The 23,768-nt window shown below is 50.0% G+C and overlaps 1 protein-coding gene across 1 annotated transcript in view; it reads left to right on the top strand.

The window, feature by feature from the left end:
* abcd1 (ATP-binding cassette, sub-family D (ALD), member 1) overlaps positions 1-23,003 on the top strand; it is a 60,959-nt gene extending 37,956 nt beyond the window's left edge. The window contains exons 7-12 of the mRNA XM_039007818.1: positions 394-565; positions 2,877-2,971; positions 14,408-14,553; positions 17,796-18,026; positions 18,138-18,263; positions 22,397-23,003. Coding sequence (XP_038863746.1) covers positions 394-565; positions 2,877-2,971; positions 14,408-14,553; positions 17,796-18,026; positions 18,138-18,263; positions 22,397-22,649 — 1,023 coding nt within the window. The 3' untranslated portion in view covers positions 22,650-23,003. The remainder of the gene's footprint in view (positions 1-393; positions 566-2,876; positions 2,972-14,407; positions 14,554-17,795; positions 18,027-18,137; positions 18,264-22,396) is intronic.
* Positions 23,004-23,768: the final 765 nt, after the last annotated feature.

Here is a 23,768-nt window from a genome sequence, read left to right as displayed (position 1 = left end):
CCCTCACTGTCAAGAGGATCATGAACCCCATCAAGGAGACGAGGCTCTGGACCTCTTATTTATTGATTGCGTCCCAAATGTCACCCCGTTCCCTTTACAGTTACCTTTTTTGACTCGTTTATTTTATTTTTTAAACTCTTTTTATCAGGTCAGTTGACTGAACACTTTTTCATTTACAGCAACAACCTGGGGAATAGTTACAAGGGGTCAAGTGTTCCATTTGGGACGGATGTTTAATTTCCTTTCATTTTGAACCATGATAAAGTAGACCAACAACTAGTGAGTCTTTTGGGAAACTACTGCTCTATCGTGGATTTAAATGTATAATAAACCCTTTAATGAACTCTGCTACCACCTGCCCTGATTTACTGGATAACCTTTGACCCGGTCCAGGTGACTGAGCTGGCTGGGTACACAGCCCGTGTGCACGAGATGTTCACTGTGTTCGAGGACGTGCGTGCGGGCGTGTTCCGTCGCTCTGCGGGGGAAGGAGAGGAGCAGACGGGGGGTGGAACACAGCTGGTGCAGCACGGCATGAGGGTGGAGGGACCAATCATGATACGAGGTAAACTGACTGACAAGGAATTCAACCAATCACTAGGCTATTTTGTTAACCAGTGGTATTCAAAGTCGGACTACGGTTGTATTTGTTTTTCGTACGTTATTTTAGTTTTTAGGAAATTCAGATGACAGATTATTGTATGGGACGATATACAAATGTTTTTGAGAGAGAATTAGAAAAATACAATTTTATGGAGTAACTATTTATTAGTTTCTTAACATTTTTCAAAGACACTAGTTAGGTGGAATTTTTCGCTAAAGTGTTCATGTACCCAAATAAAAATGTAAAGTTCCATGTGTTTCCATCACCTTTTCAACAAACTGTTAAAGAGCAAATGTGCCTACTCAGGTCTTGGCACGTGCGCGCTAGCCAACAGCTCGTAGATACAGCGTGAGGAGGCTGTGCATGTAGGCTCGTCTACATCAGATCATTATGGATAATATTTTTATCGGTCAAATGGCAGTCGGGCATCGATCATCATGTCTCCAGAATAAGACCCTGGATATTTATTGTAAAGGAGCATCAAAATCACTGTGGACTTTCACCAAAAGTTATTTCATCTGTAGCCTGATAAACTGCATGGTTTCCTGAGTCGAAGTGGGAGGACCAGACACCATATCGTGTGACTCCCAAGTTTACTTCTATATGATGGTTATACTGAACAAAAATAGTTCAAGTTCATATAAGGAAATCGATCAATTGAAATAAATTAATTAGACCCCGATCTATGGGTATCACAACTGGGAATACAGATATGCATCTGTTGGTCACAGAAACCTTAAAACAAGGTAGGGACGTGGATCCGAACCAGTCAGTATCTGGTGTTGCCACCATTTGCCTTACGCAGCGCGACACATCTCCTTCACATAGAGTTGATCAGGCTGTTGATTGTGGCCTGTGGAATGTTGTCCCACTCCTCTTCAATGGCTGTACGATGTTGCTGGATATTGGTGGGAATTGGAACACACTGTCGTACATGTCGATCCAGGGCATCCCAAACATGCTCAATTGGGAGACATGTCTGGTGGGTATGCAGGCCATGGAAGAACTGGGACATTTTCAGCTTCCAGGAATTGTGTACAGATCCTTACGACATGGGGCTGTGTATTATCATGCTGAAACTTGGTGATGACAGTAGATTAATTATACAACAATGGGCCTCAGGATCTCGTCACTTTACCGACACAAAGATCCCACTATGTTGAACGAACAAATTATCGGTCGGATTTTATAAAATTGTACTGGAACTTCCGGGTTCCATCACAGCTGTCTTTTTTTATGAATAATTTTTTCTCGGTATAACTTGATGGAAACATGTTATTTCAACTTTTTTACAGCTGGGACCATTTTTTTCCCCCCGACATTAAAAAATTGGTACATTTCTATTGTACATCCAGTGCTGTGTTGCAGCAACAGGGTGTTGTTGCAGGCAGGGTGTTGCTGCAGGCAGGGTGTTGCTGCAGCAGGGTGTTGTTGCTGCAGCAGGGTGTTGTTGCTGCAGCAGGGTGTTGTTGCAGGCAGGGTGTTGTTGCAGGCAGGGTGTTGTTGCAGGCAGGGTGTTGTTGCAGGCAGGGTGTTGTTGCAGGCAGGGTGTTGTTGCAGGCAGGGTGTTGTTGCAGGCAGGGTGTTGCAGCAGGGTGTTGCTGCAGCAGGGTGTTGCTGCAGCAGGGTGTTGCTGCAGCAGGGTGTTGCTGCAGCAGGGTGTTGCTGCAGCAGGGTGTTGCTGCAGCAGGGTGTTGTTGCAGCAGGGTGTTGTTGCAGCAGCAGGGTGTTGCAGCAGCAGGGTGTTGCAGCAGCAGGGTGTTGCTGCAGCAGGGTGTTGCTGCAGCAGGGTGTTGCTGCAGCAGGGTGTTGCTGCAGCAGGGTGTTGCTGCAGCAGCAGGGTGTTGTTGCAGCAGCAGGGTGTTGCTGCAGCAGCAGGGTGTTGTTGCAGCAGCAGGGTGTTGCAGCAGCAGCAGGGTGTTGCAGCAGCAGCAGGGTGTTGCAGCAGCAGCAGCAGGGTGTTGCAGCAGCAGGGTGTTGCAGCAGCAGCAGCAGGGTGTTGTTGCAGCAGCAGCAGGGTGTTGTTGCAGCAGCAGCAGGGTGTTGTTGCAGCAGCAGCAGGGTGTTGTTGCAGCAGCAGCAGGGTGGTGTTGCAGCAGCAGCAGGGTGGTGTTGCAGCAGCAGCAGGGTGGTGTTGCAGCAGGGTGGTGTTGCAGCAGCAGGGTGTTGCAGCTGCTTATTACAATGTTATTACTAGAAATGGGGATACTGGTACTGTGTGATTTTGGTGTGCGTGTATTCTGGGTCCTGAACTGTCCCATTGTGTGTGCAGGTCAGGTGATAGACGTGGAGAAGGGCATCAGCTGTGAGAACCTTCCCATCATCACACCGACAGGAGACGTTGTAGTGTCCAGCCTCAACATCAAGGTAACACCAGACACCTCGGCTCCATCAACACAACTTAGCACACTAGATCTGCTCTGGGTTTTCTATAACTAACCGGCGTCAGTCAGCTTCACATTCCAGCTCGGGCTTCATCCGGACTACGACGGTGGATATTGCTCGTCCGCCTGCGCGTACATGTCACACGTGTCATGGTCGAACGCAGAATTCTTCATTGAGACGATACTGAAACATCAAGCCAGGCGAGGCAGTGCCACATTTTTCATTTTCTGCAAAAATAAATCTAAAGTTATCCTACTGAATTTGCAAGATATAAAATAGTATTTTAGAAGTGCTGTCTTTATTTTATTACTTATCGTCGGTGACGTCTTTGTTTGGTTACGTATCGTCGGTGACGTCTTTGTTTGGTTACGTATCGTCGGTGACGTCTTTGTTTGGTTACGTATCGTCGGTGACGTCTTTGTTTGGTTACGTATCGCCGGTGACGTCTTTGTTTGGTTACGTATCGCCGGTGACGTCTTTGTTTGGTTACTTATCGTCGGTGACGTCTTTGTTTGGTTACGTATCGTCGGTGACGTCTTTGTTTGGATACTTATCGTCGGTGACGTCTTTGTTTGGTTACTTATCGTCGGTGACGTCTTTGTTTGGTTACTTATCGTCGGTGACGTCTTTGTTTGGTTACGTATCGTCGGTGACGTCTTTGTTTGGTTACGTATCGTCGGTGACGTCTTTGTTTGGTTACGTATCGTCGGTGACGTCTTTGTTTGGTTACGTATCGTCGGTGACGTCTTTGTTTGGTTACGTATCGTCGGTGACGTCTTTGTTTGGTTACGTATCGTCGGTGACGTCTTTGTTTGGTTACGTATCGTCGGTGACGTCTTTGTTTGGTTACGTATCGTCGGTGACGTCTTTGTTTGGTTACGTATCGTCGGTGACGTCTTTGTTTGGTTACGTATCGTCGGTGACGTCTTTGTTTGGTTACTTATCGTCGGTGACGTCTTTGTTTGGTTACGTATCGTCGGTGACGTCTTTGTTTGGTTACGTATCGTCGGTGACGTCTTTGTTTGGTTACGTATCGTCGGTGACGTCTTTGTTTGGTTACGTATCGTCGGTGACGTCTTTGTTTGGTTACTTATCGTCGGTGACGTCTTTGTTTGGTTACGTATCGTCGGTGACGTCTTTGTTTGGTTACTTATCGTCGGTGACGTCTTTTTCCTCACTCCTATCGATAAAATCTGTCATACAAGTTTTAACTTTCAAAGGCATCCTGTCGTTACTAAATGTGTAATGTGATAGGTATTATAATATTATTATAAACATTTGATTAATAAAATATTTTAAAGAGCAACTGTACCTAAACCTAATTTAGTCCTTTTAAAAACGTCCTATTTTACATCTTGATTGTCACATTTTATTCTAGTGGCTAAATGGACTACAGAATGTAACTAGGATAATTCTGTTCAGTCATTCTCGTCTAAAACGAAGTCCGTCAAAACCAAGGTTGGGTTTTGATTTTGACAATGTGCCCACTACCACGGGATTACCAGCTGCGTTGATTGTGTCGATCCACTAGTATGGCAGAAGACTGATCAGACAGCCTAGCGGGAACGGCAGCCTAGCGGGAACCTGATGCATGGGAGTAGTGAGCAGGCAGGGGAAACGGAACACGGATGACAAGGAGAATTTAGCGAAGTGGGGGCTAAACAGACCGACCAACAAATAACAAACAAAGCCCAACTCTTCACATCATAAAAATATATGCTATTTAGCTGTTACGAGAATTTTGTTCTTAAACTGAACTTCAATTAAACTACTCAGTCTGCAACCCAGAGTTTGTAAGATTCTGGTTGAATGAAACAGAGTCCCAGCTTACAATAGTCAGAATGTTTATTCACGAGAACGTTCTCCAGTCCATTATAACACACACAAACAAGTTCAAATCTTAAGCTACGCCTTGCTCAGACAGTCGGTGTTTTTCCACTACACAGATACATTGTTTAATCTGCAACATGTTTCATACTCTTCTGCCAGCCTAACAGTTTCTCCCCTCCCTGGGTGGAGACAGAATGTCCTGTAAGGAACATAATTAGTCATTATCTTACCATTACCTTAAACATATACATCTTTTAGTCATTATCTTACCATTACCTTAAACATATACATCTTTTAGTCATTATCTTACCATTACCTTAAACATATACATCTTTTAGTCATTATCTTACCATTACCTTAAACATATACATCATTTAGTCATTATCTTACCATTACCTTAAACATATGGATCATTAGCATACACTTTCTTTTTTATCCAAAGCATCTAACAGTACATTTATAGTATATGATCCCTGTGGGAATTGAACCTACAACCTTGGCGTTGCTAGTGCCCACGCTCTTACCATAGGAGCCACTAAGGGCCAATTTCCCGGAATCAGATGAATCATATTCCTCTTTTTATTTCTAAAGGTGCTTTCTAGTCTAGCTAGCAGCAGCCTTAGTCTGTGGTTGGGCAAACCGGCCATTTTTCAAGATCCCTGGTCCAACCAAGACGGCAACAGGGGTAACAATGTTTCAGCCATAACAACTTAGACACGGCAACAGGGGAACAATGTTTCAGCCATAACAACTTAGACACGGCAACAGGGGTAACAATGTTTCAGCCATAACAACTTAGACACGGCAACAGGGGAACAATGTTTCAGCCATAGCAACTTAGACACGGCAACAGGGGGAACAATGTTTCAGCCATAGCAACTTAGACACGGCAACAGGGGGAACAATGTTTCAGCCATAACAACTTAGACACGGCAACAGGGGAACAATGTTTCAGCCATAACAACTTAGACACGGCAACAGGGGGAACAATGTTTCAGCCATAGCAACTTAGACACGGCATAAAGACATTATAGACCTACAGTACCAGTCAAAGACACACCTACTCAAGGATTTTTCTTTATTTGTTTTACTAGAGTGTGCAAAGCTGTCAAGGCCAAGGGTGGCTACTTTGAAGAATCTCACATGTAAAAAATATACCAGCAGGAACATTTTTGGTTACTACATGATTCCATATGTGTTATTTCATAGTGTTGATGTCTTCACTATTATTCTACAATGTAGAAAATTGTACAAATAAATACCCTTGAATGAGTAGGTGTGTCCAAACTTTTGACTGGCATTAGTTACAGACACATACTATCCTAACGACGATCAAACAAAAAGTTTTAAACTCCCAAGGAAACGAGCACAGATGTTATCGTGAAGAGTAGATATGTAATCTGGACATATCCTGTTCTAGATAGGGCTGCTGCCCCCAGTTCTCTGTGTCCTTGCCTGACTTCTTGTCTGACACAGTGACAACAGCAGCTGCATTACAAACATTTATGGTCACTACCAAATGTCACCCTATTCCCTCCCTATATAGTGCACTGCTTTTTTAACCCGTACCCATAGGGCTCTAGTTTAAACGTAGTACACTATGAAGGGAAGAGGGGGGCCATTTTGTAACACCTCACCCAGAGAAAGAAGCTTGAACACTGTGTTCTACACCCTCTGGAACTGTTGCAACCCTGACTGAGAGCACCTGGGGTCAGCTTGTTAGTCTAAACCACATGGGATCATTGTGCTGAACAGTCACATATTTCAGTTCTTGAGCAACGTAATTCTTTGATCCTTAGCCACCTGCTTTAAAAAAACGCTGGTGTGAGTCCCAAAGAGCACCCTATCCTCTATAGTGCACTACTATAGCACCCTATCCTCTGTATAGTGCACTACTATAGCTATAACTATAAGGTGCTATAGTAGTGCACTATATAGAGGATAGGGTGCTATAGTAGTGCACTATAGAGAGGATAGGGTGCTATAGTAGTGCACTATAGAGAGGATAGGGTGTAGAGGTCCTAGGAGACATCTCTCCACTAGCTACCTGGCTAGTCTCCTCCTATATAATATACATGTAGAGGTCCTAGGAGACATCTCTCCACTAGCTACCTGGCTAGTCTCCTCCTATATAATATAGAGGTCCTAGGAGACATCTCTCCACTAGCTACCTGGCTAGTCTCCTCCTATATAATATAGAGGTCCTAGGAGACATCTCTCCACTAGCTACCTGGCTAGTCTCCTCCTATATAATATAGAGGTCCTAGGAGACATCTCTCCACTAGCTACCTGGCTAGTCTCCTCCTATATAATATAGAGGTCCTAGGAGACATCTCTCCACTAGCTACCTGGCTAGTCTCCTCCTATATAATATACACTGTAATACATGTAGGTATTACGCAGGTTGTTGGCGAGTTGTTGTGGCCTCGTCTCCTGGGTGTGTTGTAGACGACTGCATAAAATCCTGCCCCTGTAGAGGTTAAAGAGCAAAATGGCACCATTCTACAGCCGCCTCTCTCCAATGCATCAGAACGGAGGGCGGAGGCCTCTCTCTCTCCAATGCATCAGAACGGAGGGCGGAGGCCTCTCTCTCTCCAATGCATCAGAACGGAGGGCGGAGGCCTCTCTCTCTCCAATGCATCAGAACGGAGGGCGGAGGCCTCTCTCTCTCCAATGCATCAGAACGGAGGGCGGAGGCCTCTCTCTCTCCAATGCATCAGAACGGAGGGCGGAGGCCTCTCTCTCTCTCCAATGCATCAGAACGGAGGGCGGAGGCCTCTCTCTCTCTCTCCAATGCATCAGAACGGAGGGCGGAGGCCTCTCTCTCTCTCTCTCCAATGCATCAGAACGGAGGGCGGAGGCCTCTCTCTCTCTCTCTCCAATGCATCAGAACGGAGGGCGGAGGCCTCTCTCTCTCTCCAATGCATCAGGACGGAGGGCGGAGGCCTCTCTCTCTCCAATGCATCAGGACGGAGGGCGGAGGCCTCTCTCTCTCTCCAATGCATCAGGACGGAGGGCGGAGGCCTCTCTCTCTCTCCAATGCATCAGGACGGAGGGCGGAGGCCTCTCTCTCTCTCCAATGCATCAGGACGGAGGGCGGAGGCCTCTCTCTCTCTCCAATGCATCAGGACGGAGGGCGGAGGCCTCTCTCTCTCTCCAATGCATCAGAACGGAGGGCGGAGGCCTCTCTCTCTCTCCAATGCATCAGAACGGAGGGCGGAGGCCTCTCTCTCCAATGCATCAGAACGGAGGGCGGAGGCCTCTCTCTGTCCAATGCATCAGAACGGAGGGCGGAGGCCTCTCTCTGTCCAATGCATCAGAACGGAGGGCGGAGGCCTCTCTCTGTCCAATGCATCAGAACGGAGGGCGGAGGCCTCTCTCTGTCCAATGCATCAGAACGGAGGGCGGAGGCCTCTCTCTGTCCAATGCATCAGAACGGAGGGCGGAGGCCTCTCTCCAATGCATCGGAACGGAGGGCGGAGGCCTCTCTCTCTCTCCAATGCATCGGAACGGAGGGCGGAGGCCTCTCTCTCTCTCCAATGCATCGGAACGGAGGGCGGAGGCCTCTCTCTCTCTCCAATGCATCGGAACGGAGGGCGGAGGCCTCTCTCTCTCTCCAATGCATCGGAACGGAGGGCGGAGGCCTCTCTCTCTCTCCAATGCATCGGAACGGAGGGCGGAGGCCTCTCTCTCTCTCCAATGCATCGGAACGGAGGGCGGAGGCCTCTCTCTCTCCAATGCATCGGAACGGAGGGCGGAGGCCTCTCTCTCTCCAATGCATCGGAACGGAGGGCGGAGGCCTCTCTCTCTCCAATGCATCGGAACGGAGGGCGGAGGCCTCTCTCTCTCCAATGCATCGGAACGGAGGGCGGAGGCCTCTCTCTCTCCAATGCATCGGAACGGAGGGCGGAGGCCTCTCTCTCTCCAATGCATCGGAACGGAGGGCGGAGGCCTCTCTCTGTCCAATGCATCAGAACGGAGGGCGGAGGCCTCTCTCTCTCGCTCTAATGCATCAGAACGGAGAGCGGAGGCCTCTCTCTCTCCAATGCATCAGAACGGAGAGCGGAGGCCTCTCTCTCTCCAATGCATCAGAACGGAGGGCGGAGGCCTCTCTCTGTCCAATGCATCAGAACGGAGGGCGGAGGCCTCTCTCTGTCCAATGCATCAGAACGGAGGGCGGAGGCCTCTCTCTGTCCAATGCATCGGAACGGAGGGCGGAGGCCTCTCTCCAATGCATCGGAACGGAGGGCGGAGGCCTCTCTCCAATGCATCGGAACGGAGGGCGGATGCCTCTCTCTCTCCAATGCATCGGAACGGAGGGCGGAGGCCTCTCTCTCTCCAATGCATCGGAACGGAGGGCGGAGGCCTCTCTCTGTCCAATGCATCAGAACGGAGGGCGGAGGCCTCTCTCTCTCGCTCTAATGCATCGGAACGGAGAGCGGAGGCCTCTCTCTCTCCAATGCATCAGAACGGAGAGCGGAGGCCTCTCTCTCTCCAATGCATCAGAACGGAGAGCGGAGGCCTCTCTCTCTCCAATGCATCAGAACGGAGGGCGGAGGCCTCTCTCTGTCCAATGCATCAGAACGGAGGGCGGAGGCCTCTCTCTGTCCAATGCATCAGAACGGAGGGCGGAGGCCTCTCTCTGTCCAATGCATCAGAACGGAGGGCGGAGGCCTCTCTCCAATGCATCGGAACGGAGGGCGGAGGCCTCTCTCCAATGCATCGGAACGGAGGGCGGAGGCCTCTCTCTCTCTCCAATGCATCGGAACGGAGGGCGGAGGCCTCTCTCTCTCTCCAATGCATCGGAACGGAGGGCGGAGGCCTCTCTCTCTCTCCAATGCATCGGAACGGAGGGCGGAGGCCTCTCTCTCTCTCCAATGCATCGGAACGGAGGGCGGAGGCCTCTCTCTCTCCAATGCATCGGAACGGAGGGCGGAGGCCTCTCTCTCTCCAATGCATCGGAACGGAGGGCGGAGGCCTCTCTCTGTCCAATGCATCGGAACGGAGGGCGGAGGCCTCTCTCTGTCCAATGCATCAGAACGGAGGGCGGAGGCCTCTCTCTCTCGCTCTAATGCATCAGAACGGAGAGCGGAGGCCTCTCTCTCTCCAATGCATCAGAACGGAGGGCGGAGGGCTCTCTCTCTCTCTCTAATGCATCAGAACGGAGGGCGGAGGCCTCTCTCTCTCCAATGCATCAGAACGGAGGGCGGAGGCCTCTCTCTCTCTAATGCATCAGAACGGAGGGTGGAGGCCTCTCTCTCTCTAATGCATCAGAACGGAGGGCGGAGGCCTCTCTCTCTCTCTCTAATGCATCAGAACGGAGGGCGGAGGCCTCTCTCTCTCTCTCTAATGCATCAGAACGGAGGGCGGAGGCCTCTCTCTCTCTCTCTAATGCATCAGAACGGAGGGCGGAGGCCTCTCTCTCTCCAATGCATCAGGACGGAGGGCGGAGGCCTCTCTCTCTCCAATGCATCAGGACGGAGGGCGGAGGCCTCTCTCTCTCTCTCCAATGCATCAGGACGGAGGGCGGAGGCCTCTCTCTCTCTCCAATGCATCAGGACGGAGGGCGGAGGCCTCTCTCTCTCCAATGCATCAGGACGGAGGGCGGAGGCCTCTCTCTCTCCAATGCATCAGGACGGAGGGCGGAGGCCTCTCTCTCTCTCCAATGCATCGGGACGGAGGGCGGAGGCCTCTCTCTCTCTCCAATGCATCGGGACGGAGGGCGGAGGCCTCTCTCTCTCCAATGCATCGGGACGGAGGGCGGAGGCCTCTCTCTCTCCAATGCATCGGAACGGAGGGCGGAGGCCTCTCTCTCTCCAATGCATCGGAACGGAGGGCGGAGGCCTCTCTCTCTCCAATGCATCGGAACGGAGGGCGGAGGCCTCTCTCTCTCCAATGCATCGGAACGGAGGGCGGAGGCCTCTCTCTCTCCAATGCATCGGAACGGAGGGCGGAGGCCTCTCTCTCTCCAATGCATCGGAACGGAGGGCGGAGGCCTCTCTCTCTCCAATGCATCGGAACGGAGGGCGGAGGCCTCTCTCTCTCCAATGCATCGGAACGGAGGGCGGAGGCCTCTCTCTCTCCAATGCATCGGAACGGAGGGCGGAGGCCTCTCTCTCTCCAATGCATCGGAACGGAGGGCGGAGGCCTCTCTCTCTCCAATGCATCGGAACGGAGGGCGGAGGCCTCTCTCTCTCCAATGCATCGGAACGGAGGGCGGAGGCCTCTCTGTCCAATGCATCGGAACGGAGGGCGGAGGCCTCTCTCTCTCTCTCCAATGCATCAGGGCGGAGGCCTCTCTCTGTCCAATGCATCGGAACGGAGAGCGGAGGCCTCTCTCTCTCTCTCCAATGCATCAGGGCGGAGGCCTCTCTCTCTCTCCAATGCATCAGGACGGAGGGCGGAGGCCTCTCTCTCTCTCCAATGCATCGGAACGGAGGGCGGAGGCCTCTCTCTCTCCAATGCATCGGAACGGAGGGCGGAGGCCTCTCTCTCTCCAATGCATCGGAACGGAGGGCGGAGGCCTCTCTCTCTCCAATGCATCGGAACGGAGGGCGGAGGCCTCTCTCTCTCCAATGCATCGGAACGGAGGGCGGAGGCCTCTCTCTCTCCAATGCATCGGAACGGAGGGCGGAGGCCTCTCTCTCTCCAATGCATCGGAACGGAGGGCGGAGGCCTCTCTCTCCAATGCATCGGAACGGAGAGCGGAGGCCTCTCTCTCTCTCCAATGCATCGGAACGGAGGGCGGAGGCCTCTCTCTCTCCAATGCATCGGAACGGAGGGCGGAGGCCTCTCTCTCTCTCCAATGCATCGGAACGGAGGGCGGAGGCCTCTCTCTCTCCAATGCATCGGAACGGAGGGCGGAGGCCTCTCTCTCTCTCTCTCTCTCCAATGCATCAGAACGGAGGGCGGAGGCCTCTCTCTCTCCAATGCATCAGAACGGAGGGCGGAGGCCTCTCTCTGTCCAATGCATCAGAACGGAGGGCGGAGGCCTCTCCAATGCATCAGAACGGAGAGCGGAGGCCTCTCTCTCTCTCTCTCCAATGCATCAGAACGGAGGGCGGAGGCCTCTCTCTCCAATGCATCAGAACAGAGGGCGGAGGGCTCTCTCTCTCTCCAATGCATCAGAACGGAGGGCGGAGGGCTCTCTCTCTCTCCAATGCATCAGAACGGAGGGCGGAGGGCTCTCTCTCTCTCCAATGCATCAGAACGGAGGGCGGAGGGCTCTCTCTCCAATGCATCAGAACGGAGGGCGGAGGCCTCTCTCTCTCTCCAATGCATCAGAACGGAGGGCGGAGGGCTCTCTCTCCAATGCATCAGAACGGAGGGCGGAGGCCTCTCTCTCTCCAATGCATCAGAACGGAGGGCGGAGGCCTCTCTCTCTCCAATGCATCAGAACGGAGGGCGGAGGCCTCTCTCTCTCCAATGCATCAGAACGGAGGGCGGAGGCCTCTCTCTCTCTAATGCATCAGAACGGAGGGCGGAGGCCTCTCTCTCTCTCTAATGCATCAGAACGGAGGGCGGAGGCCTCTCTCTCTAATGCATCAGAACGGAGGGCGGAGGCCTCTCTCTCTAATGCATCAGAACGGAGGGCGGAGGCCTCTCTCTCTCTCTAATGCATCAGAACGGAGGGCGGAGGCCTCTCTCTCTCTCTCTCTCTCTAATGCATCAGAACGGAGGGCGGAGGCCTCTCTCTCTCTCTCTAATGCATCAGAACGGAGGGCGGAGGCCTCTCTCTCTCTCTCTAATGCATCAGAACGGAGGGCGGAGGCCTCTCTCTCTCCAATGCATCGGAACGGAGGGCGGAGGCCTCTCTCTCTCTCTCTCCAATGCATCAGAACGGAGGGCGGAGGCCTCTCTCTCTCTCTCTCCAATGCATCAGGGCGGAGGCCTCTCTCTCTCCAATGCATCAGAACGGAGGGCGGAGGCCTCTCTCTCTCCAATGCATCAGAACGGAGGGCGGAGGCCTCTCTCTCTCCAATGCATCAGAACGGAGGGCGGAGGCCTCTCTCTCTCCAATGCATCAGAACGGAGGGCGGAGGCCTCTCTCTCCAATGCATCAGAACGGAGGGCGGAGGCCTCTCTCTCCAATGCATCAGAACGGAGGGCGGAGGCCTCTCTCTCCAATGCATCAGAACGGAGGGCTGAGGCCTCTCTCTCTCTTTCTCTCTCTCTAATGCATCAGAACGGAGGGCGGAGGCCTCTCTCTCTCTCTCTCCAATGCATCAGAACGGAGGGCGGAGGCCTCTCTCTCTCCAATGCATCAGAACGGAGGGCGGAGGGCTCTCTCTCTCTCCAATGCATCAGGACGGAGGGCGGAGGCCTCTCTCTCTCTCCAATGCATCAGAACGGAGGGCGGAGGCCTCTCTCTCTCTCCAATGCATCAGAACGGAGGGCGGAGGCCTCTCTCTTTCCAATGCATCAGAACGGAGGGCGGAGGCCTCTCTCTCTCTCCAATGCATCAGAACGGAGGGCGGAGGCCTCTCTCTCTCCAATGCATCAGAACGGAGGGCGGAGGCCTCTCTCTCCAATGCATCAGAACGGAGGGCGGAGGCCTCTCTCCAATGCATCAGAACGGAGGGCGGAGGCCTCTCTCTCTAATGCATCAGAACGGAGGGCGGAGGCCTTTCTCTCTCCAATGCATCAGAACGGAGGGCGGAGGCCTCTCGCTCTCTCCAATGCATCAGAACTATGGTATTTAGGAAATTTGCATTTTTCTGTATGGTGTGTCTGTGTGTGAGAGAGAGCGAGTGGGGATCATGGTGTGCCCCAACACAGTAAGCCCCCTGTTTAAAGTATCCTTTCATGATCAATTCATGTTTCATCAGTGGCTAGTTCCACACTGTGATCTCCTCACACACAGCAGTACCATAGCATGATCCTCTTTGTGAAACAATGTGCTGATTGTTTTAGCTAGCTACATTCCTGCTCCATACGGAGTGTCTGAGGTAGTAGGCTCTGTGTGGGAACCCTGGCTCTGATCATTGGGTACTCCCATAACTTACCCCCCCCATCTCTCTCTCCATCCTCACCCTCTTTTCCTCTGTCCTGAATCTTTCTCTCCTCTCTCTCTCCATCCTCACCCTCTTTTCCTCTGTCCTGAATCTCTCTCTCTCCTCTCTCTCTCCATCCTCACCCTCTTTTCCTCTGTCCTGAATCTCTCTCTCTCCTCTCTCTCTCCATCCTCACCCTCTTTTCCTCTGTCCTGAATCTCTCTCTCCTCTCTCTCTCCATCCTCACCCTCTTTTCCTCTGTCCTGAATCTTTCTCTCTCCTCTCTCTCTCCATCCTCACCCTCTTTTCCTCTGTCCTGAATCTTTCTCTCTCCTCTCTCTCCATCCTCACCCTCTTTTCCTCTGTCCTGAATCTCTCTCTCTCCTCTCTCTCTCCATCCTCACTCTCTTTTCCTCTGTCCTGAATCTTTCTCTCTCCTCTCTCTCCATCCTCACCCTCTTTTCCTCTGTCCTGAATCTCTCTCTCTCCTCTCTCTCTCCATCCTCACTCTCTTTTCCTCTGTCCTGAATCTTTCTCTCTCCTCTCTCTCTCCATCCTCACCCTCTTTTCCTCTGTCCTGAATCTCTCTCCCCAGGTGGAGGAAGGGATGCATCTGTTAATAACAGGACCAAACGGCTGTGGGAAGAGTTCTCTGTTCAGGATCCTCAGTGGTCTGTGGCCAGTCTATGGAGGGGTTCTGTACAAACCACCACCCCAAAACATGTTCTACATACCTCAGAGGTTAGTGTACACACACACACACACACACACACACACACACACACACACACACACCTCAGTGGTCTATGGCGCTAAAGTCTAAGGCAATTGCTTGGGGTGCTAGTACAAGTCTTCAGGTCTGGTGGGGTTTATTTTCCTGTATGTATATAAAAAAAAATGTTTGTGGCAGTCTACGGTATGTTTTATCATTTGAAATTACTAATGTAAACGGTTTCTCACTGTCAACTGTGTTTATTTTCAGAAAACTTAACATGTGTAAATATTTGTATGAACATAAGATTCAACAACTGAGACATAAACTGAACAAGTTCCACAGACATGTGACTAACAGAAATTGAATAATGTGTCCCTGAACAAAGGGGGGGTCAAAATCAAAAGTAACAGTCAGTATCTGGTGTGGCCACAAGCTGCATTAAGTACTGCAGTGCATCTCCTCCTCATGGACTGCACCAGATTTGCCAGTTCCCGGACATTTCTGGGGGGAATGGCCCTAGCCCTCACCCTCCGATCCAACAGGTCCCAGACGTGCTCAATGGGATTGAGATCCGGGCTCTTCGCTGGTCATGGCAGAACACTGACATTGCTGTCTTGCAGGAAATCACTCACAGAACGATTCCTGTCTGGTCCAACAACGGTGGGTTTGTGCCCATAGGCGACGTTGTTGCCGGTGATGTCTGGTGAGGACCTGCCTTACAACAGGCCTACAAACCCTCAGTCCAGCCTCTCTCAGCCTATTGCGGACAGTCTGAGCACTGATGGAGGGATTGTGCTCAACTCGAGCAGTTGTTGTTGCCATCCTGTACCTGTCCCGTAGGTGTGATGTTCGGATGTACCGATCCTGTGCAGGTGTTGTTACACGTGGTCTGCCACTGCGAGGGCGGTCAGCTGTCCATCCTGTCTCCCTGTAGCGCTGTCTTAGGCGTCTCACAGTACGGACATTGCAATTTATTGCCCTGGCCACATCTGCAGTCCTCATGCCTCCTTGCAGCATGCCTAAGGCACGTTCACGCAGATGAGCAGGGACCCTGGGCATCTCTCTTTCGGTGTTATTCAGAGTCAGTAGATAGTCCTCTTTAGTGTCCTAAGTTTTCATAACTATTACTATGACCTTAATTGCTAAATGTCTGTAAGTTGTTAGTGTCTTAATGCAACCGCTGTGTCAGATTTCAAAAAAACTTTACGGAAAAAGCACACCATGCAATAATCTGAGTACAGCTCTGAGCCCAAACAAGCCATACAGACATCCGCCATGTTGTGGAGTCAACAGAAGTCAGAAATAGCATTATAAATATTCACTTACCTTTGATGATCTAAATCAGAATGCACTCCCAGGAATCCCAGTTCCACAATAAATGTTAGTTTTGTTCGATAACGTCCATAATTTATGTCCAAATACCTCCTTTTTGTTCGCGCATTTAGTTCCAAAATCCAAATTGATGACGCGCAGGTCAGACGAAAAGTCAAAAAATTCCATTACAGTTCGTAGAAACATGTCAAATGATGTATAGAATCAATCTTTAGGATATTTTTAACATAAATCTTTAATAGTTTCAACCGGAGAATTCCTTTTTCTTCAGAAATGCAATGGAACGCAGGTCGCTCACACGGGAGAGCGCATGACCAGCTCATGCCAGACACCTGACTCAAAGAGCTCTCCTTCCCTCATTCGTCACAGTAGAAGCATCAAACAATGTTCTAAAGACTGTTGACATCTAGTGGAAGCCTTAGGAAGTGCAATATGACCCCAAAGACACTATTGGATAGACAAACCTACAAACCTTAGATTTCCCACTTCCTGGTTGGATTTTCTCTCAGGTTTTTGCCTGCCATATGAGTTCTGTTATACTCACAGACATCATTCAAACAGTTTTAGAAACTTCAGTGTTTTCTATCCAAATATACTAATAATATGCCTGTCTTAGCTTCTGGGACTGAGTAGCAGGCAGTTTACTCTGGTTACCTTATTCATCCAAGCTACTCAATACTGCCCCCAGCCATAAGAAGTTAATAACTTCTTAAGGCTGAGATCCCGTTAACGGGATCGATATGACAACAGCCAGTGAAAGTGCGCCAAATTCAAAACAACAAATCTCATTCAAATTCCTCAAACATAGAAGTATTTTACACCATTTTAAAGATAAACTTGTTGTTAATCCCACCACAGTGTCCGATTTCAAAAAGGCTTTACGACGAAAGCACACCATCGGATTATGTTAGGTCAGTACCTAGTCACAGAAAAACACAGCCATTTTTCCAGCCAAAGAGAGGAGTCACAAAAAGCAGAAATAGAGATAAAATGAATCACTAACCTTTGATGATCTTCATCAGATGACACTCATAGGACTTCATGTTACACAATACATGTATGTTTTGTTCGATAAAGTTCATATACAAAAATCTTACACTAGCAACAAGATATGCCATATGTTTAATGACCACAGACACAAGGCTCACGGTCAGGATTCAGGTGGTTTTGACCAGACACAAGGCTCACGGTCAGGATTCAGGTGGTTTTGACCAGACACAAGGCCCACGGCCAGGATTCAGGTGGTTTTGACCACAGACACAAGGCTCACGGCCAGGATTCAGGTGGTTTTGACCAGACACAAGGCTCACGGCCAGGATTCAGGTGGTTTTGACCAGACACAAGGCTCACGGCCAGGATTCAGGTGGTTTTGACCAGACACAAGGCTCACGGCCAGGATTCAGGTGGTTTTGACCAGACACAAGGCTCACGGCCAGGATTCAGGTGGTTTTGACCAGACACAAGGCTCACGGCCAGGATTCAGGTGGTTTTGACCAGACACAAGGCTCACGGCCAGGATTCAGGTGGTTTTGACCAGACACAAGGCTCACGGCCAGGATTCAGGTGGTTTTGACCACAGACACAAGGCTCACGGCCAGGATTCAGGTGGTTTTGACCAGACACAAGGCTCACGGCCAGGATTCAGGTGGTTTTGACCAGACACAAGGCTCACGGTCAGGATTCAGGTGGTTTTGACCACAGACACAAGGCTCACGGTCAGGATCCAGGTGGTTTTGACCACAGACACAAGGCTCACGGCCAGGATTCAGGTGGTTTTTGACCACAGACACAAGGCCAATATTCAGGTGGTTTTGAGAAAAAAAAATCTGATTTAACATGAAATTTGTGAGCAAGTCTTAACAGATCTGGCTATGTGTGATTTAAAAAAATAAAATTATATATAGATCTTAATGTTTGTTTCGTGTTTGTCCATCAGGCCGTACATGTCAGTGGGAACCCTGCGAGACCAGTTGATTTACCCAGACACCGAGACAGAGATGGAGGAGAGAGGATTCACGGACCAGCAGCTAGAGGGGATCCTCGGAACCGTCAACCTGGTCTACATACTGGAGAGGGAAGGAGGGTGGGGTGCAGAAAGCGACTGGAAGGACGTGTTGTCAGGAGGAGAGAAACAGAGGATTGGGATGGCACGGATGTTCTACCACAGGTACGTCACGACGACACACATACAATAAACTGTAATTCCTCACCGGGCATGTGTAAAGGATGGAAACTAAAACTATTTCCTACTAATGCAATGTGTGTTGTCTTTGCCCAGGCCTAAGTATGCCCTGCTAGACGAGTGCACCAGCGCAGTCAGCATCGACGTGGAGGGGAAGATCTTCCAGGCAGCAAAGGATGCTGGGATAGCACTGCTTTCGATAACCCATCGACCCTCCCTCTGGTCAGCATGCTTATCAATCAACCAGTTCATTTATTTATATAGATCTTTTTACACATTCTGTATGTGTGCATTTATTCATTTAACAATTCATTCCTGAAGGAAACTTGTTTTGTATGGGCACATAAAATTGAAATTAGATTTTTGTTTACTGATTTAATCAATGTGCAAAGAAGGTGAGACTGAGTTTACACAGGCAGCCCAATTCTGGTCTCTTATTCACTAATTGGTCTTTTGACCAATCAGATCAGCTCTGAAAAATATGGATGGTGGTTGGGACCAAAAATAATTTCCCCAATTGTTTGGTTCTGAACAGAATAAATTCTGCCCATACCATAACCCCACCATGGGGCACTCTGTTCACAACGTTGACATCAGCAAACCGCTCGCCCACACGACGCCATCTGTCCGGTACAGTTGAAACCCGGGATTCATCTGTGAAGAGCAGACTTCTCCAGTGTTGTCAGTGGCCATCGAAGGTGAACATTTGACCACTGAAGTCCGTTACGATGCCGAACTGCAGTCAGGTCAAGACCCTGGTGAGGACGACGAGCACTCAGATGAGCTATCCCTGAGACGGTTTCTGACAGTTTGCGCAGAAATGTTTCAGTTGTGCAAACCCACAGTTTCATCAGCTGTCCCGGGTGGCTGGTCTCAGACGATCCCACAGGTGAAGAAGCCAGAAGTGGAGGTCCTGGGCTGGCGTGGTTACACGTGGTCTGCTGTAGTGAGGCCGGTTGGACGTACTGCCAAATTCTCTAAAACGATGTTGGAGGCGGCTCTAACGGGGGATGTACATTTCTGATCTTTTTATTTCAGCTCAGTGGGAGCAACACTTTACATGTTACATTTTATATATAAAACATTTTTTGATCAATATGTTTTTTTACATTTAGCTCGACATTAAATTTACTTAGAGCAGCTTGCTGTGGAGCGGGTGAGTGATTTTAATCTGTATAGGAAAGTCGTTAAAAGCAAATTTTTGTATTTTTGACGTAACAGCATGGTTTTAATCATAATGGAAGCCAAGCGCGGCGCCCGCTGATCTGCCAGTCAGTTGTGGGGCGTGAGGATCGAGAAGACTTGACCTGGAAGATCTAGGTATCTTACTGTGAGATGCATTATCTGAATTAGACGCACAGAATTATACCTACGGAGGAGCGGCTTCTATGGAGGAACTTCGAATGTCTTTGAACTTCTGAGAGTTGGTTTAACTTTGGACCAGAGCAAATGTTAACTAACTAGCTAACAAGCTTGTGTTTGTGCAGCGCAGCAGTATAATTAAAAACACATTTTTTTTATTAATAAAAACAGTGAAACGTGATGACTAAATAGCATTGAAAAAAAAGTAAATCTATTCCCTAATTTCTGAATGACTCTTGTAATGTCGGCAGTAACGTGCTTCAGAGGAGAGGGGCAGGAAGCCTACACACACCCACTGGCAAAGATTTCCAGCTGGCAGGCAGACGTTGGAATACGTTTGAGTGACAAGAGGGAGGGCTTTGTTGTGATTTTTGTGGGACTGGAAAAAATGTTGTTAACCGGTTCTCATGCTTTAAAAAAAAAAAAAAATGTAAATAACGGCTCTGTTCAGGAACACTATGGATCAGTTTCGATTCTGTTCCTCAAATGTTATTTTTCGGTTCTGTTCCCTGAACCAATTCCAAACCTTGGTCAAAAGACCATTAGTGGGTAAAAAAGGGGTGTGTGTATACATTAGGAAGCAAATGGGAGCCAATGAAATGGGACCTTTTTTTGTGACTAATGAATACACCCCAGAATTGGGCTTCCTGTGTAAACGCAGCCTTTGAGGACCCCCTGGTTGTAGATGAGTAGTTATATGCATCCTCCAGTAGGGGGCAGTGGTGATCTGAGTTCAGCCTCTGTCACTGCTGTGTCTTATAGAGGCCAGGCAGGAACAACTCATACCCCTAGTCACCTCATATGGAGTAGAGACCAGGCAGGAACAACTCATACCCCTAGTCACTTCATATGGAGTAGAGACCAGGCAGGAACAACTCATACCCCTAGTCACCTCATATGGAGTAGAGACCAGGCAGGAACAACTCATACCCCTAGTCACTTCATATGGAGTAGAGGCCAGGCAGGAACAACTCATACCCCTAGTCACCTCATATGGAGTAGAGACCAGGCAGGAACAACTCATACCCCTAGTCACCTCATATGGAGTAGAGGCCAGGCAGGAACAACTCATACCCCTAGTCACCTCATATGGAGTAGAGACCAGGCAGGAACAACTCATACCCCTAGTCACTTCATATGGAGTAGAGACCAGGCAGGAACAACTCATACCCCTAGTCACCTCATATGGAGTAGAGACCAGGCAGGAACAACTCATACCCCTAGTCACTTCATATGGAGTAGAGGCCAGGCAGGAACAACTCATACCCCTAGTCACTTCATATGGAGTAGAGGCCAGGCAGGAACAACTCATACCCCTAGTCACTTCATATGGAGTAGAGGCCAGGCAGGAACAACTCATACCCCTAGTCACCTCATATGGAGTAGAGACCAGGCAGGAACAACTCATACCCCTAGTCACTTCATATGGAGTAGAGGCCAGGCAGGAACAACTCATACCCCTAGTCACCTCATATGGAGTAGAGGCCAGGCAGGAACAACTCATACCCCTAGTCACTTCATATGGAGTAGAGACCAGGCAGGAACAACTCATACCCCTAGTCACCTCATATGGAGTAGAGGCCAGGCAGGAACAACTCATACCCCTAGTCACCTCATATGGAGTAGAGACCAGGCAGGAACAACTCATACCCCTAGTCACCTCATATGGAGTAGAGGCCAGGCCAGGCAGGAACAACTCATACCCCTAGTCACTTCATATGGAGTAGAGGCCAGGCAGGAACAACTCATACCCCTAGTCACTTCATATGGAGTAGAGGCCAGGCAGGAACAACTCATACCCCTAGTCACTTCATATGGAGTAGAGACCAGGCAGGAACAACTCATACCCCTAGTCACTTCATATGGAGTAGAGACCAGGCAGGAACAACTCATACCCCTAGTCACCTCATATGGAGTAGAGACCAGGCAGGAACAACTCATACCCCTAGTCACCTCATATGGAGTAGAGACCAGGCAGGAACAACTCATACCCCTAGTCACCTCATATGGAGTAGAGACCAGGCAGGAACAACTCATACCCCTAGTCACCTCATATGGAGTAGAGACCAGGCAGGAACAACTCATACCCCTAGTCACCTCATATGGAGTAGAGACCAGGCAGGAACAACTCATACCCCTAGTCACCTCATATGGAGTAGAGACCAGGCAGGAACAACTCATACCCCTAGTCACCTCATATGGAGTAGAGACCAGGCAGGAACAACTCATACCCCTAGTCACCTCATATGGAGTAGAGACCAGGCAGGAACAACTCATACCCCTAGTCACCTCATATGGAGTAGAGACCAGGCAGGAACAACTCATACCCCTAGTCACCTCATATGGAGTAGAGACCAGGCAGGAACAACTCATACCCCTAGTCACCTCATATGGAGTAGAGACCAGGCAGGAACAACTCATACCCCTAGTCACCTCATATGGAGTAGAGACCAGGCAGGAACAACTCATACCCTAGTCACCTCATATGGAGTAGAGACCAGGCAGGAACAACTCATACCCCTAGTCACCTCATATGGAGTAGAGACCAGGCAGGAACAACTCATACCCCTAGTCACCTCATATGGAGTAGAGACCAGGCAGGAACAACTCATACCCCTAGTCACCTCATATGGAGTAGAGACCAGGCAGGAACAACTCATACCCCTAGTCACCTCATATGGAGTAGAGACCAGGCAGGAACAACTCATACCCCTAGTCACCTCATATGGAGTAGAGACCAGGCAGGAACAACTCATACCCCTAGTCACTTCATATGGAGTAGAGACCAGGCAGGAACAACTCATACCCCTAGTCACTTCATGGCGGTCTGAAAGGATCAGTTCAGATGTTTTGAATAATGAATCATTTCCCCACACGGCTCCTATACTATCTCCGCTCCGATCTCTCCGGATAACGGTGATCCATTTTGATTCTAATACAATGATAAGTCAATCTCAAACACGCACCTTTCCTTCCTTCCTTCCCATTTACAGGAAGTACCACACCCACCTGCTTCAGTTTGACGGCGAGGGCGGCTGGCGTTTCGAGAAGCTGGACGCCTCCACACGTGTCTCTCTACAGGATGAGAAACAGAAGCTGGAGTCTCAGCTCTCTGGGATACCCAAGATGCAACAGCGCCTGTCGGATCTCTGCCGCATGCTGGGGGAGGACGCCACCCTGTCAGGAACCGGAGGAGAGGAAGCGGGGGAGGAGGAGAAACAGGAGGAGGAAGAGAAGGAAGAGTGATGAACAAGGACAATAGAAGGATGATGATCATCGGATGGATGGGTGGGTGGGAATGAAAGACATTTCGGCCCTGTCCAGAAACAACCCCCTGGGGCATTTGTCCCCTCGCCAAGGTGGAGCTGTACTCATATTGTTACTAACAGGTCCAGTCCTTTCAAATCCTCTGGGTTGCTCAGACCATAGGGTCTAGGTCCAAGAGGCTGGGTCTTCTAGTGTATAATGACGTTCTGGACTTCCAACCACTCAGATGTGGTAACTAAAACTGAGCAGCAATTGACTATCTCAGCAGTATGGGAGAGGAAGTGTAGTGGGAGGAGGAAGTAGACTAGGGGAGAGGGTGGGAGGAGGGAGTAGACTAGGGGAGAGGAAGTAGACTAGGGGAGAGGGTGGGAGGAGGGAGTAGACTAGGGGAGAGGAAGTAGACTAGGGGAGAGGGTGGGGAGAGGAAGTAGACTAGGGGAGAGGGTGGGAGAGGAAGTAAACTAGGGGAGAGGGTGGGAGGAGGGAGTAGACTAGGGGAGAGGAAGTAGACTAGGGGAGAGGAAGTGTAGTGGGAGGAGGAAGTAGACTAGGGGAGAGGGTGGGAGGAGGGAGTAGACTAGGGGAGAGGAAGTAGACTAGGGGAGAGGAAGTGTAGTGGGAGGAGGAAGTAGACTAGGGGAGAGGGTGGGAGAGGAAGTAGACTAGGGGAGAGGAAGTAGACTAGGGGAGAGGGTGGGAGGAGGGAGTAGACTAGGGGAGAGGAAGTGTAGTGGGAGGAGGAAGTAGACTAGGGGAGAGGGTGGGAGGAGGGAGTAGACTAGGGGAGAGGAAGTGTAGTGGGAGGAGGAAGTAGACTAGGGGAGAGGAAGTAGACTAGGGGAGAGGGTGGGAGGAGGGAGTAGACTAGGGGAGAGGAAGTAGACTAGGGGAGAGGGTGGGGAGAGGAAGTAGACTAGGGGAGAGGGTGGGAGAGGAAGTAGACTAGGGGAGAGGGTGGGAGGAGGGAGTAGACTAGGGGAGAGGAAGTAGACTAGGGGAGAGGAAGTGTAGTGGGAGGAGGAAGTAGACTAGGGGAGAGGGTGGGAGGAGGGAGTAGACTAGGGGAGAGGAAGTAGACTAGGGGAGAGGAAGTGTAGT

The sequence above is a fragment of the Salvelinus namaycush genome, chromosome 14 (genome assembly GCF_016432855.1).
Source record: "Salvelinus namaycush isolate Seneca chromosome 14, SaNama_1.0, whole genome shotgun sequence".
In the NCBI taxonomy this organism is placed as follows: Eukaryota; Metazoa; Chordata; class Actinopteri; order Salmoniformes; family Salmonidae; genus Salvelinus; species Salvelinus namaycush.
This window is presented reverse-complemented; position numbering and strand designations above follow the sequence as displayed.